Source organism: Lissotriton helveticus, chromosome 1_1, assembly GCF_964261635.1.
Source record: "Lissotriton helveticus chromosome 1_1, aLisHel1.1, whole genome shotgun sequence".
NCBI classification, from domain to species: Eukaryota; Metazoa; Chordata; class Amphibia; order Caudata; family Salamandridae; genus Lissotriton; species Lissotriton helveticus.
This window is the reverse complement of record NC_136057.1, coordinates 2,073,766,693-2,073,782,272: the sequence shown is the minus strand read 5'-3', so window position 1 is coordinate 2,073,782,272 and position 15,580 is coordinate 2,073,766,693. Positions and strand designations below refer to the sequence as shown.

General features: G+C 41.8%; 1 protein-coding gene across 3 annotated transcripts in view; it reads left to right on the top strand.

The window, feature by feature from the left end:
* The window catches only part of LOC144755913 (calcium-activated chloride channel regulator 1-like), a 542,164-nt gene that overhangs the window by 511,861 nt on the left and 14,723 nt on the right, over positions 1 to 15,580 (top strand). For 2 of the 3 annotated variants that reach the window (XM_078645313.1, XM_078645302.1), the window contains one exon: positions 1,205 to 1,375. The exons of the other annotated variant lie outside the window; for it this stretch is intronic. In XM_078645313.1, the coding sequence (XP_078501439.1) occupies positions 1,205 to 1,375 (171 nt within the window). The remainder of the gene's footprint in view (positions 1 to 1,204; positions 1,376 to 15,580) is intronic. 3 annotated transcript variants of the gene reach the window in all.

The following is a 15,580-nucleotide window of genomic DNA, read 5'->3' as shown; positions in this document are numbered from 1 at the left end:
GCACGAACAATCTCTGCTCAGCAAAGCCCGCCTTACACTCCCTACACTGGCTTCCGGTGCAGGACAGACTCCATTTGAAAGATCACTGTGTCGGTCATAAGTCTTTAGATGGAAATGGGCCACCCATCATCAAAGCCTTGCTTAGACCCTACAAGGCTACCAGAAAACTTTGCTCTGACGAGCTCCACCTAGCAGAAGTGCCCAGAATCAAGAAGGCCAGAGCGGACGGGCGTCTTTTCTCATACAATGCTGCCAAGCTCTGGGACTCCCTACCACTCCTCCTCCGTAGGGAATCTAACCATCTTGCATTTTGAAAACAGCTAAAAACCTGCCTCCCCCCTCTGGCCTCTGCTGCAGCGCTGGGAGGCCTCCGGGTAGCCATGCGCTATATAAAAGCATTTTTCATTCATTTAATTTCATTCCTTCTATGTGTGCAGCAGAATGCAACGCACATAGAAAGAGCAAAAAATTATTAGAAATAGAAGTATATCTCTTCGTTGCACCACTCTAATGCCTCCTTTTAAATAGTGTGAGATTGCCACTGACAGTCAATGATGAATTTTATATTGGGATGTGGAATGATGTGTGACAGTGTTCTACCAAGGGGAGAGCGGGGATGGGCGTCCAACCTGGCCGGAATAGGTTTTAGGGGCTCTTACCTGCAGCTGACGGGGGCAACAAACGCTCGCCAGCACCCCACCCTTATATGCAGCAATTGCAGGGACAGCCAACTGCAGCAAAAGTGTAGCTATGCCACTGATGTGTGGGCAGATTACGGCCTGTTTTTAACAATTCCTGGAAATTTTTCCTATCGCATATTCCACCTACTTTCAGCTGGTGGAATGTGTAATTGGAAAACCTAAATCTGGTGTTATTCCACGACTGGTAAGATTTATAACATGAGGGGTGATATTTCCACAGAATAACATGCCGAAACCCCTCTCCACACAAACAGGGCCCTAAACATTCTTAGGTGAAGCAAGAAGTGCATTTGGCATGCCCAGGTTCAACCGAATCTCATTTCTCAGTTTATCTGAGCAACGAAGGAAGGACTTTAATCCTATAATGCACCCTGGTCTTTTAATTTTCTGAACAGCGCTAAGGATTCTTTTCCTAAGCACCGAATATTTGGTGAAATAGTAATAAACCTCTAGTAATGACTGTTTTGTCTAATCTTGTTTATTTATTTTTCTTTCTCGCAAAGGTGCTGATATTGCAAGACATGATGGTATCTATTCAAAGTATTTCACATCGTTCAGTGGGAATGGGCGGTACAGCTTAAAAGTGCGTGTTCAAGGGAAAGAAACAGTTGCAAGACTTGGATTTAGAAGTCAAGCAAATCATGCATTGTACGTTCCTGGATATGTGGAAAATGGTAAGATCAGGTTCTTTTGATACTGAAGCTTTACAGGGTAGGCAATATTTGTGCTTGCATAATCCTTTCTTTCTCACATTATCTGCCTCTCCCTATTTCTCAGGATGCCATCACGCTGCAGCTCTAGTAATAATTCCACCTTAATTGTTCTACTATGCAGGTCATTCATTCTTCAGTATAAAAAATCAGCTTAATGAGTACACTGATTGTATACGAGCCTCTGGAGTGGCTTTAATATCACCCTAATACAACAAAAACGTTTAGGCTCCTTTGCCAGTTTTAATACGTTTCTTACATATTTTCCGTATGTTCTGAAAAATAAAAGGCTATTTTGCCATGCTTTCAAATAAATTAGGTTATATTTGGAAACAGCCTCTACTTTATGTGATATGTTTATCATCTAAATGTTGCAGTCAGTCAAATACATCAATATAATGTCCGAATTAAACTAACATTTCCTTTGTCCAGTAACAGTTTTGGGCTAGTGGGAGTAGTTCCTACTTAATGCTTAAAGTTTTTAAGAATTAATATACTTCCCTAAATATTTAGGAGGTTTTATTTTTTCAACTACTGTCTACCGTTAGGGGTTTGCATTGTTCAGGACCCAATAAGGCCGACATATGCGGCGATGTTTGCGAATTCATTTAGCTCCATTACTGATTCAAGCAGCTCGTTATTTTTTTTAAATTGCACTACGCTCATTCAATCTTCTCTGTAGTCTGCATTTTAATGAAAGGGATTAACCCAGTTGGCATCAACTTTTTTCATATATTTTTTTTACGGAAAGTTAAAGTAGGTGTTACATAGGTGATGGACCTGACATCCGTGGTGTGGTTTTCCCCCACCTTTGTGCCTTCTAGCTTGCATTTCTTGCTGACTTTGTTTTTGCTGGCTTCAGGACTCTGTAACCTTTACCGCTGCTAAAGTGCTTGTGCGCTCTCCTTTAAACATGGCAACATTGACTTATGCCCAAATGGCCAATTTAATTTACTTGTAAGTCCTGGGTAAAGTAGAACTGCCTGTGTGCAGGGTCTGTAAGTTAAAAGTTACTAGAGAACATGCAGCACTGATTGGGCCAGCCACTTAAGTAGCCCATTAAACATGGCTCAGGCCTGCCATTGTGGCCTATGTCTAATTTTAAGCTACCATTTCGACCTGGTAAAATAAACCTCTTGCCAGGCCTAAACATTCCTTTTTAATACATGTAAGTCACCCAGAGGGTAGACTCTAAAAGCCTATTGGGTAGGGTGAAGTGTATTTAAAAAGTTGGACATGTACTTTTACATGTCTTGGCAATGAAATATTCTAAAACTAATTTTTCACTACTGAAGCAAGGCCTACCGCCCCTATAGGCTAACACTGGTACAAATGTACAATTTTTATGTATTTATTGCGTGATTAGTTAAAATCCTTGCAATGGGAAACTCATTCAAGTTAGTCTATATTAAAATTACTCATGAATACAATAAGACAGGATATAAAATTGTTAAAAGTACATATGACATTCCATTTCTGAGCAAAGTTAAAAATACAATAAATGAACCAGACATTCCAGATTAGCTAATGTCGAAATCCGCTCACCCTACCTTAAAGCATAAAGCTGGTTTGCTCTATCAGTACAATAGTCTGCATTCAAGTCTTAAGTCATAGTTTCAGAATTCTCGTTTATGCAGCTTAATCGAACTTCTAATAGTAGCCTAATCGATCGGATTGTCAATTCGTAGTTAAATTTAAGCTAGTTTTTGCAGTATTCATAAATCGGACTAGCCTTCATGCTAGCTGAGTGTCATTTCCATCAAAGCTGGCTATTAGTGCTTGCCTGCGTGTTCGTTTTCCTCTTTGGTTCCACAGTGGTTTAAGTAGAAGTCTTCGCTCATTCTTTAAAGCTGAGCAGCTGCACAGTATATGCCGAACGCCCTCTTTAAAATCTCCACAGGTTCGGCAGTTTATGTTTGCTTCTGAACGTTCCCATGGTGGCAGGTGCTGATTTACGGGCAGGATGCCCATCCTCAATTTCAAATAGGACTCCTTCGTTTTTCTTGAGAATCCTGTTCCCAAATAAGCTTGTGGCAGAGACTTTGTATAACTTTGAATAACACACCGCCCTCTTAGTCAGTGTGGCCTTATCTTCCTCCAGAGATAGTAACTTAACTGTTTTATTTACTAGCTTCTTAAAGAATTTGTGAGGCCCATTGAATTCCCGGAGATCTTGTAAAGCAAGAGATCTTATTGCTGTGTGGAGGTAGTTCATTGCTGGACTGTCTTTTTTTCTTTCTAGCTCCTTCCATAAGAATGAGTTCAGAGAACCTTCCTTTGCTCCCTTTATCTTGTGCCAGCATTTGGTATATGGTCCTTTTCGAGCTAATTGCTGTTTTTGGAGGCCAAACTCTAGCCTTAATTGTGCTGGCGAAGTGTACTGGGGAAGGTTAAATATTATTCGTTTTGTTTTTGACATCACTTGGTCTAAGTTCAACTCATCTCCCCCTCTCATACTTTCACTGCCATAAGTGATGGTTGGTAGCAGTTTTGCTCGGACCACTTCTAGTAAAGGAGTTAGACTCAGTCCTGCTAGTTTTTGCTTGAGTTTTTTTAATACTAATCCTAGTGTGATTCCTCTTGTTTTAATCAGTGCTTTTTGTTGTCCGAACGATCCCCTTCTATCGAACGTTACTCCCAGATATTTATATTCTTTGACCACCTCCAACTGTTGACCTTGCAGTTCCCATTTAGTATAGTGTTTAGTGTCCTTCCCATTGAGTATCATCACTTTAGATTTTTCTAAGTTTATTGATAACCTGTTCTCGTCTTAGAAGCTGCATGTGGTGCTTATAAGATGTTGCAACCCAACTGGGGTTCTGCTTATCAGTATGAGATCATCCACATACAATAGGTTCGACAGAGATAACTTCCCAGGTTTGGGGCATGATGGTTACAGGTGTTAAGCTCTGACGAAATGTCATAAAGAAAGAGGTTGAACAAAGTAGGGGCAAGAACGCATCCATGCTTCACCCCCTTTGTGGTCCTTATTTTCCTTGATAAACAGTTGCCTGATCCTAGTTTTATGTGCACCCATGTCTCCGAATGAAGAGCGATCAATTGGTTCCGAAGTTTCGGATCGATGTCCCAGCCTGATATTTTGGCCCATAATTTCCCCCTATCTATGCTGTCAATGGCCGATGAATAGTCGATAAAACAGATGAATAGTGGCTGTTTAATTTTTATAGTGGCGTCTATAAACAGTAAAAAAGCAAGGATATTAGTCACTGTCCCTGAGTTTTTTTGAAAACCAGACTGATTAATAGGAATTACGCCTTTCTTTGATACCCATTCAGTTAGTTCCTCCAGCAAAGGGCCTGCAAAATATTTGGTGTCTATATCAATTAATGCTATAATCCTGTAGTTCTTTGCATGATTTCTGCTGCCTTTTTTATAGATAGGGGAAATAATTGATCCCTTCCAGGAGTCTGGGATCTTTCCTACTTTTAAGATGTTCTTAAAAAGGGTACTTAGTTGTTCTGCCCAGTAATTTGGGTCCTGTTTATATAAAATTGGAGGTGTTCCGTTGGGCCCTGGGGCTCCCTCTTTCCTGCCTTTTGTGATTTGATTCTTTATTTGTTTGGTTGTGCATGAAAGAAAGGCTCCCACATATTTTTGGGCTTGTGGTCTGTAGTTGATAATTTCAGTGTCTTGAGTGATTCCACCTATTTCTCTGTTGAAATGAGGTTGCAAGTAGTTTACCCAGGATTCCTCTGTTATATACGAGTTAACTTTGTGAGCCCATGGATTATCTAAATTGTTAACTGTGTGCCAAAATCTGGCACTATTGTTGGATTTTAAATCATATTAAAGTTTGGCCCATGTCTTCTCTGCGGATTCCTGTTTCATTTGCCAAATGTACTTATTTTTTTCTGCACTTTAGCTCTCTCAGCTCTGTCTGTATGCCGACGTCCGGGCCCGACTGACACAGTTTGCGGATCCTTCTATTAATTTCCTTCTTCATTTGTATTAATTTGTAGCTTTGGTTTATTGAACAATTTAATCTTTGATCATTGGTGTGCCTACATGATATGTATTCTCCATTTTTATTGACTGATTTTGCTTGTGTTGGTTTTGAATTTGAGCTAGCTAAGCATAGGTTTTTCAGAAAGTTCTCCAAGTTATTAATTCTGTGTCTTTCCTGATGTTTGTGAGCTTCCCAGCAGATTTGTGCTTCTTCCAGGGGTTTTTCGGGGTCAGCTGTTTTGCATTTGATCCTCTTAAAATTTGATGTTACTATTAAGTTTTGAGATGCAGTTGGGGATGTTAGTGCGGTTCCATGAGCCATAAGTCGAAGCTCCCATGGCATATGATCACTGCACTCTTGCGTACCGATCTTAAAATCGATAACTAATTTGAAAAGTGAACGAGGTAAAAAGGTGTAATCTGTCTCTGTAGTTGCCCCTGAGTTGTGATAAGTGGCTGATTGTGGTCGGTCTCCAGGGAATCTGCCGTTTGATGCTATAAGGCCTAGACTAGTTAGCTCTGCCAATAATTCTTTAGATGCCTTGGTTTGTTTGCCCCATTTACACTCATCTTGGGCTGGAATCCCCCAATCGAGAGAATGGTGTTCGGTCTGGATGTCATTCCATGCTGTCCCCGAGAGTAGCTTATTAAAGTCTTCTGAGACAATATAATTCGATGTCTCCTCTTCAGTAATGAGCCTTGTTAGTTCCGACACTAGAAATTTTGCACCAGACTTTTTCCACTCGGATTTAGATAAGTGTTAACCAGAATTAACTGCTGTTTGTTTAGTCTGGGCCCTGCTATCTCCATCTGCATTACTTTAATTCCATTGTTAGAAGAGTTCTTCTTCAATAGTTCTTTAGTTGCGGTAACTGATTTTATTGATGCATAAATAGTGAGTCCTTCGTTCAGGTGACCGAACTTCGAGCTTCTGCTGGCTGGAAGATAGTACAACTTATACCCCTGTAAATGGAAAGGCTCTGCTTGCCATGTTTTTTGGAGTAGGATTAAGTCAAACTCCTGAAAGTAGATTATTATGTCTGCGTTCGTAATTTTTGATCCTAGGCTGTTTATATTCCATGAGCAAAGCTTTAGATATGGGACATTCTTTAGTTGTTCCGTGGTCTGTCATTGGCTAGAGTGACTGCTATTAATGACTCTAGCTACCCAAGACCAGTCTTTTGATGTGTCCATCTCACAATTATCCCCAACTCTCGGGACAGATTTGTCGGTGAGCTCCACCATGATGTTACGGGAGCCTTTTAGCACAGATTTTGTAGTCGGGCGCGCTCTTGATATTCTTACAAAGTTTTCATTAAGATTGCAGTGATTTCGTAGAAATGGCTCTGGGTAACCTATTTGGTGAATGTGTTTTATGCGTAGTCTCCAGGCTTCTAACTGATGAACTTCCTTTAATATGTTTCCACTATTTCCACAGTGGTCCAGGTGGTTTTTGTTATTTCTTGCTCTGATAGATGTATGAGTCGTACACATTCTACGGAGTCCAGATCTTGTGAAGCAATGCCTGCTAAATTACTAATGGAGGATAGCAGTTGGAGAATATTCCTTCTGTTTAGAATATCTTCCCGCCCTTTTGATATAAAATCTGGAATGAATAGGATTGTTTTTGAGTAGTTCTGCCGGGGAAGACTCCGGGGTAATGCGGTTCTAGAGGCTACTTCCCGCCCCCGCAGCAATTGGCTTGGTCGGAGCACATGTCCCGTGGTGTGTTCTTTATACATCTCTTGGTTCATGTCGTCAGATTCTAATTCTTGTAGCGTTGTGGATGCTTTTTCTATTACGGGTTCCTGGGAATTAATTACCCCGATTTTTAATGTTTTAGTTTGAACCGCTGGTTCACCTATTAAGCTATTAATTGCTGGTAGTTTGCTTTCGGTCGATTTTCTTACTCGTGTTTCCATTACAGGTCATTGCTCCCATTTTTACTTTATTCGTTTTGCTTGAATTAAAAGCTATCAGGTTCCTAGCCAGTGGGGTCTCTCCTTTTTGCAAAGCTATCTTATTGGTGGGAAAATATGAGTTTCCTACATCTTCGCTTTCACTTGGGCATGGTTTTTTAATGAATTCGGAGTTCTCTTGCAGGGTTGGTGGTGCATTACTTTTGTTTTTTTCCATTAGTTCCCCCGGTGGGCTTTTAGTCGCTATTTGGAAGAAGGTTTCTATGGAGGAAGTTTTGTTCCTCCCTTTTCTCTTCATTTTACTTTGTTGTTTCATTGTTTTCTTTTTGAAGAACTGTGCGTCCTCTTCATCTAAGTTACTTTGCTGCCCAGCTTGGCTGCATAACTGGGACTTTTCTAATATAGGCTAACACTGGGTGACATTATTACATTTAATACGTGATAACTTTTAATTGGGAGTAGGTAGGTAGCTAGTATTTGGTGTCTATGGAAAAGTAGTTAAAAGCCCTCTTTAATGATAAAGTTACCGCCACGAGGAGAACGCTCACAGGTAACTTTTTGATATTATCCAATATACACATTAATAATATCTCCGTAAGGACATAAATGAAGGACGATCCTTTTTACTTATGATGCACACAATATGTAAGAGTTCCCCAGCATAGATTATTGCTTTATACACTTTCTATACTTCGACGCGATAACACTGCACGTGTGATTATTGTAACTTATGATTGACACACAGTATCCGTTTTTCACGGTATGCCCGCCGAGATTCACAATTTTAAATACTGAAATACAGCCTATGATCTTTTTCTGTATCCTTTCAGATGTTCTATACACCAATCATTGCTATGTTCACCACAGAACTGATTGGGTACTTTTGCTTTCACCCATGGTTTGTTACTTTATTTGACACACTAACGTACTTTTCAAAGAAGGATCATCATGTATGGGTTTCTCACAGAAATGGATGTTCATGTTACTATGATCAGACCTGACATCAAGTCAGATGTTATATTGTATGTAATTTTGTATCTTCCCCAGCCCTGAGGAGTCGCGGAAACACTTTTCCGAACGCGACGAAACACGTGTCGGCTGGCTGGTTCTGGAACAATTATATATTAGAAAATATCACACCACTGTGCAGCATAATTCCTGTTGTGTCTGCTTGCTTTGATTGTCCATATGGGTGTTGTAACATAGACACGACTGTATGATTACTGTTTAGTGTGTGCATAGGGCAATTCGGTTTATTGCATGAGCCCTGTACCCCTACAGTGTCTATGTCAATTCTTAGACATTGTAAGTGCATTAATGCCAGAAAAAGGATATGGTGCTTGGAATTTGTCATTATAAACTCTACAGCACCATAATGGCTTAACTGAAAACTAGGAAGTTTGGAAGTTTGGTATCCAGCTTCTCAGCACATTAAACCCACACTGATGCCAGTGTGCGATTTAATGAAAAATGCACACAGAGGGCATCTTAGAGATGCCCCCCGAAAAACGACCTAACATTAGTGTCCAGGCTGAGTCGCTGCTCACCTGCTGCCACCACCAGACATGTTTCTGGACCCCTGGGTCGAGAGCCCGCTGCTCTCGGGGTCTGAAACAATGCACATTCTGGGACGAGGTGCTAAGCCTCCTTCCCCACGATGGGCACGGTCCACGAAGGGGAAACTTACAAGGCTTGCCATCTTTGTAAGCTACCCCAGCACTCTGCTGCTTCCCGCAACTGGCTCCCACCGGTTCTGACCTCCACTGGGGTGGGAGAATCGGCTGGAAAACAAAGTGAGGAAGGGAAGTCTACCCACCTTTTCCAACCCCACCCCTCAGGTGGTGGAGGTGAGATGAAGCACAAATCTCAGTCGCCGCCTTCTTGCAGATGGGGGGACCAAGCCAACCAGAGTGAGGCATATGCCCCACTCCCACCCCAAGGAAGGGACCATTTGGTCCCAACCTTTACCTACCTGTAACACCCCTAAAGCTAGTACGCCCCGAATCTTGCCTCCTCAGACAAGAATAGACAAGAAGAAGAGAAGAAGAAGGACCGAAGAAGCTGTACTGAAACTAGGAAGAGGAGGACGCCCACTGACTTGGCACCTGCCCTACAGGCCTATCCCCACCTGGAACATGCTCCAGCGAAATCCCAGTGTGTCCTGCAGCCAGCAGCCTCAAGAACCGGAAGGACCTGCCCTGCCTTCCAAGCCAAATCACTGGATTTTCTCACCCACAGACTCAGGCCCCAGCCTAAACCACGAGTCTGCACCACTCTGCACCCGATGCACACTGCCCAAGTTCGAGTGGCTCAACACCACGATGATGTCTCCCCGGTGATCCTGACCTTAGATCTGGTGATCTCTGACCTGCTGCGAATCTTCCAGTGAAGCCTGCAGCCTCAAGAGCTGGTAAGAAAACCCGACTCGGAAAGACATCCCTGCACCTGGGTGGCCCAACCAATGGTGTCCCAGCATCCCCAGGCACCCCAACTTACCTCTCCAACCATGGTCACCTCCAGAAGATCTTCGTCTCCGAGCCTGCAGGCTGTTGCAACTGGAGCTTCCTACAGCTGATTTGCATATTGCTGGCCAATGTCAATAGTTTAATGGTGAGCAAAACAATCATGGACTGTCATGCGGTTCAGGGTAACTACCAAGGATTAAGAACAATTACAGCCTTCCACACATCAGTTTTTTGTTACATATGTGCCAGATGCTAGTGTCACTGCTGTACCTGCAGCTATTTTTGAAGTTGTTACAGTTGTTGTGATTGTGGCTGTGGTCACTCCTGCTATGGTTACTGTTCTTGCTGCTGTTGTTCCTGTTGTGTCTCCTGCTGTGGTCGAAGCAATTGTTGATGCTCTTTTCGCGGCTCTGGCTACAGATGCTGGCGATGATGTTGTTTCTGCTCTGGTTTGTTAAGCTGTGGTCACTGCTCTAATCTTTGCTTTGATGGCATATGCAATCATTACTGTGTCTGAAGCTGCGTTTGTCCCTCTATTCATAACTTTAATTTTTGATGTTGTTCCTGCCGTTTGACATTTGTGGCCTCTGCTCTGGTGTCTGCAATGGTTACGCCTGGTGGTTACTGTTATGGTCCATGTTATGTTGGCAGCTGGAGAACTGCCTGTGTATTGCTGGTATCTGTGGTGCCTGATGCTCTTGCTTGCAGATGTTAGTGATGCTATTATAATAGCTGCTATTGCCTTTGTTGTGTCAACTGTTGTGGAAACTACTGAGACAGATTTTGTTGCAGCTATAGTTTATGCTGTGGTTCCTGCTGCATAGCAATTGTTTGTTCCTGCTTTAATTGCTACTGCGGTCACCATGGTTTCTGGTTTTTGGCAGCTTTGGTCACTACTGTCATGATAGGTGCTGTCGTCCCTTCTCTGCTAGCTGTTGCTGCTCGGGCTGTCCAATAGTAAGAGCTCCGATCCCTGCCATTGTGGTATCTGTTGACACCGTTTTCGTTCTTACTGTTCTGTCAGCTGCTCTCTCTATACATACCCCCAAAACAATAAATTAGGTTCTTTTGAAAACAGATTTAAGTCTTACTATTCTCCTCCTATTCTGGACTTCCGTTTACTTCACCTTTACTATTGCATAGACACCGCTAGGGCAGCACCTGCACAGATGCAGAGGGGCACGGATTGTTGTGCACAAATTTGAGATTCTGACTGACCACTTTACAACTCTCTCTCTTCTCTCTGTCTCTCTCTCTATCTCTCTGTCTCTCTCTTTCATTGTCGGTGCATCCATGGTAGTGCCACCTGTATGATTAGGATAGAAAGAAGGACCTGCTTGCATCATTCCCAGCCGAGACCTCAGAGACATTCACAATTTTGATAATATTTGTCAGTACCGTAACCACACTGTAATGCCTCAACTGATGGATGCTAAAAGCCTTACACCAACAAAGAACTCTACTCCACTGCTGGAACTTGCACATGCGCAAAAAAAGCTGTGCGGGGGTAAGATGCAACAGACAGAACACAGTAGGTGATCGAATAAGTGTCAGTTTTTAATATTGAGTTCACTGACCAAGCTGGACGTTGCAGAACATAGTCAGAGTGATTTGTTGGTTCCATGGCTACTCTCCTCTCCACTGTGGACTGTAACAGGCTGTTGATCTGCAGACAGCATACAGCCCGGCCACATCATGATCATCAGACCCCTTAAAACCCTAGGAAAGCCAATGAGATCTCGCTCAACAACAGCTTGACCAGCTTATCAACTGCATATCCAACCCTTAAGATCATGTTGTTTTGATGTAATGCACACTTTGCCTCCACTGTTTTTCCAACTTATTCACTTCCAGAGGTGATAATGTTACAGCTGTTTTAGTAAGGCATAGTTAACTTTACCAAGGAAGAATGTGGATGTCAATCATTCACCTTCGTTTGCGGGTGCGTGCTTCTATGATCAGGCAAGAACTGGTGGCAGGGTAGACAAAATGAAGAAAATAATGGTAACAAAGCTGCTTAAGATCAAACGGGGAGCCAGAGGAGAAAGGGGATCAAGTAGGTAAGTTTGTTACAATACAACGTAATAAAACGCTCAGAATGAACAGGCACTCAACACTGAGAATAACTAATACTGAGGACCTGCAAGACTTAAACCCTCAAATGTATATTGGCAAAAGCAGTGTTCTTAGCTGACCAACCATGTATGAAAACGTACCAGTCAGAAAAAAAACATTGTACACCAACTCAAAAGTTCAAATAAACTGTGAGTGGTTGTACTCCACAATTCAATTATTGTTGGTAATACCATTATTATATTGCCATTTGAACTGCATTAATTTCATAGTTATAAATTATTTTTTCAAGAATTGATGTAAATGACTGATGTGATTTAAATGGCAAAACTATTGAATTGCTTTCCACACATATATTATTTTTCAAACACATTTTAGATCATAGATGTCACAGTGCAGCCAATTCACTAAGGGCCGGAAAAATTATGATTAGGAATAGCGATTTCATAATTTAGATTTCCTGCAAATAGCAAATTGAAAATTGCTAAATCTAATGTATGAAACTCTTCTGAGTTTCATTAGTGATTCCTAGTGGGTCGCAAATAGACCTACTTCATATGCATTAATGAGGTAGGTCACAATTTGTGACCCGCTAGGATTCGCTGCACTCACAGGGATGGTGTCCTGCTAGGGTCAGCAGACCACCATGGCTGTGATTGCTTTTAAATGAAACATTTAAAGAAAAAAAATACAGCCTGTTTTCCTTAAATATTAAGAAAATGCAGCCCATTTTACTTCGAGGAAAAAAGAAGTTTTTAAAAAAAGAAATGAAACTTTGAAGTTTAATTCTTTAAGAGTAGGCAGTGGTCTGTGGGAACACACCCTACTATCAAAATATATTTTTTCAACAGTCAACATTTGCAAATGGGTTACCACCACTTTTGAAATGGTGATAAAGTATTATCACTTTGCGACCAGACGTTGGTTGCAAAACAGTAATACATACCATACCGATTCGGTATTTGGAAGGTAGCCCCAAAACACGAACATTCCAAATAATGAATAACAAATGCAAAATGCAATTCGATAACAAGTTGCTGAATCACATTTTGTACGTCTGAAAAGCATTTTTTCAGTCACGAATGGTCCAATTTTGCAATTCAGGCGGATGGCAACTGGAAACATGCTTTTCACATCTGGCCCTAAGTCACTTTGTTTCACTAGAGGAATTTGCCTCCACCAAAATCTTAAACATTCATGAAAATGTAAACCTCATTTTCAGTGATTCATCTGTAGAAATACAAATGTAAATGCAGTGGCTAAGGTTTTTCTCAGAAGTCTGTCGCTGGTGCTGTATAATACTGGGTTAGTTGAATACCAATGATGAGTAGTCTTTATTCCATCTCATGTCTCTTTCTTTGTTAATCATACAATGTGTGTCTTATTAGTTAATTCCTGAAGGCTCTCTTTTCTTCACTGATTTCTTTCTTCCTCTGTTTGGAAAAAGTAAACATCAAGGATTTAAAAAAAATAGCAAGTGCTCAACTTAAATAAACAAAATGTAAGGTGTTACTGTACTAAAGCGCATATTTATCAAAAGTTTGTGCACACAAGTCACTAAGAAAAGTTGCTACAATGCGTTGTGCAAATGGGAGAGCCCTGAAAAGCACCGGGAAACATCCTTTACAACGAAACTTTTACAACACAGTGCTTTTACGACGCAGGTTTTACAACGAAAACCATTACAATGCATTGCGCTGGGGGGCGCTCTAGGGTAGGGAATAGATTTAATTTACTATCCAACACCTTCCCTAGTGTCCACGGGGACTGGAGTTGGAATAGTAAATTAAACTATTCACTATCCAGCACCCCAAAGCGCTATGCTTTGTAAAGGTTTGCGTTGTAATACTTGCGTTGTAACAGCATGCGTGGTAAAAGCATGCGTTGTAACGTCATACATCCAAAAGCACCATATCCAGATATGGCGCTCTTCAGTTCTCTCCCTTCACGGACGTACTGGAGGATACCTAATGCCAATGCAGGCACCCTTGCACCATTTTGCAAATGTGCCTGCATTACAAGCAGGATTGTCTTTGTTCAGGAAGGAATACCTTCCTGCACAAAGAGAATTCAAAGAGGCATTTTCCTCTTTGTATGGATGTTGCAGAATGCATCATGTATAGAAAAAGAAAATAATGAGGAGAAAAAAAATATTTTTCTCCTTCTTATACCTTTTTGTTTGTATGCGAACCCAGAGGCATAGCTTTGGTGGGGCGGAACAGTATGACACCCCACAATAAATGAACACTTGGCTTGTTATTTAGGTCTAGGGGCCCTGAGTCTGGCCTGTTATTTCTGTGGCGTTTTTTTCTCATCTGAGCCATGAGTGAAAGACAAAACAGTTGCCTTTGATGTAAATGCGAGAGAGAGAGAGAGAGAGAGAGAGAGAGAACGAGAGAGAGAGAGAGAGAGAGAGAGAGAGAGAGAGAGAGAGAGAGAGAGAGAGAGAGAGAGAGAGAGAGAGAGAGAGAGAGAGAGAGAGGGAGAGAGGGCCAGAGATACCCATTTGGTGGTTGAATTTCCAGAAGTTAAAACAGGAAACCTAGAATCAATACCGGCTTCCCTGCTTGCCCAAATTGTGTTATCCTAGGTACATATTTATTTTGACAGAGCTTCCTTTTCCTTTATTATTGCATATGAGTGCCCTTAAATACTTGAGTTCAGGATGTCTACTACATAAGCTCCTCTTATATTTGGTTTGATAGACTGTAAAGTTGTTTTGGAGAAGTGTGGCTCAATGGTTAGAGCGGCAGACCCTGATGCAGAGGTCTAGCCCAGGCCCAGGGTTCAATTCCCCGCCTCGGTGGGTCTTGAGCTAAAAAATTCCACAGACCTAATAATTCTCCCCTCGGTGCCTATTCCAATCATGGAGTACCACTCTGCAACTCTGGACAATAGCTTGCTTAATCTCCACAACGGCCCCCACAACGCTAAGGATGCCTGGCCTCCACCTTGGGGGTGCCCAGGAGTGGACACCTCACAGGGAAAGCCAGGATGGGCTCCACAGCGGTATTCGTACAAGCGCCTTGAGACCCTTGCGGGTGAGTAGTGCGCTATACAAGTATCAATTTACATTTACATCACATTTACATTAAAGTTGCTCCATTTATACTAAGAATATAGGCCACCTTTAGCATTTACATGACTAATGATTTACCTCTTAGCTTAATAATTGGCATTGTTGCTGGAGGTGAGTCACAACTGTTTCTAAAAACTATCACTTTTAATAAATGTCTGTCTATGCCGTGATATAATCTGATCTACTGAGATGAAATGCTTCTGCATGTAAAAGAAGTACACTATTTTAATTTTAATTGATTGTATCATATGTTTACATTATGTAACATGATATAAATGCCCATGGCTTTGCTCGTGCAAAGACTCCCAGAGCCAAGCAATGCTCATGACACGACTCTGGCTTGGCTCGCCCTATTGATTTATAAGCACGCAATCCTCTGTTTGTGTCTTAGGGAAGTCAGTCACTTGCTAAAATGATTTGTAAAAGGCAAGGGCTAGAAACACGGAGCCCTGCCTACATGTACCGATGTGACAACTCGACCATCAAGGCTTTTAGTAGCAGAGACAAAGAAGAGTTTGTGTCATGAAAATGCATTTAAAATAAGTGATCCCAAGCCAGGGACTCTCGGCCATTGAGTTGTGTGTGACCTTAGTCATGCGTTATGAGGGAAATCCATGAGGGCCAGGTGGGATGGGCAGGGACATAGCTACAGCTGGGGTGTATGGGC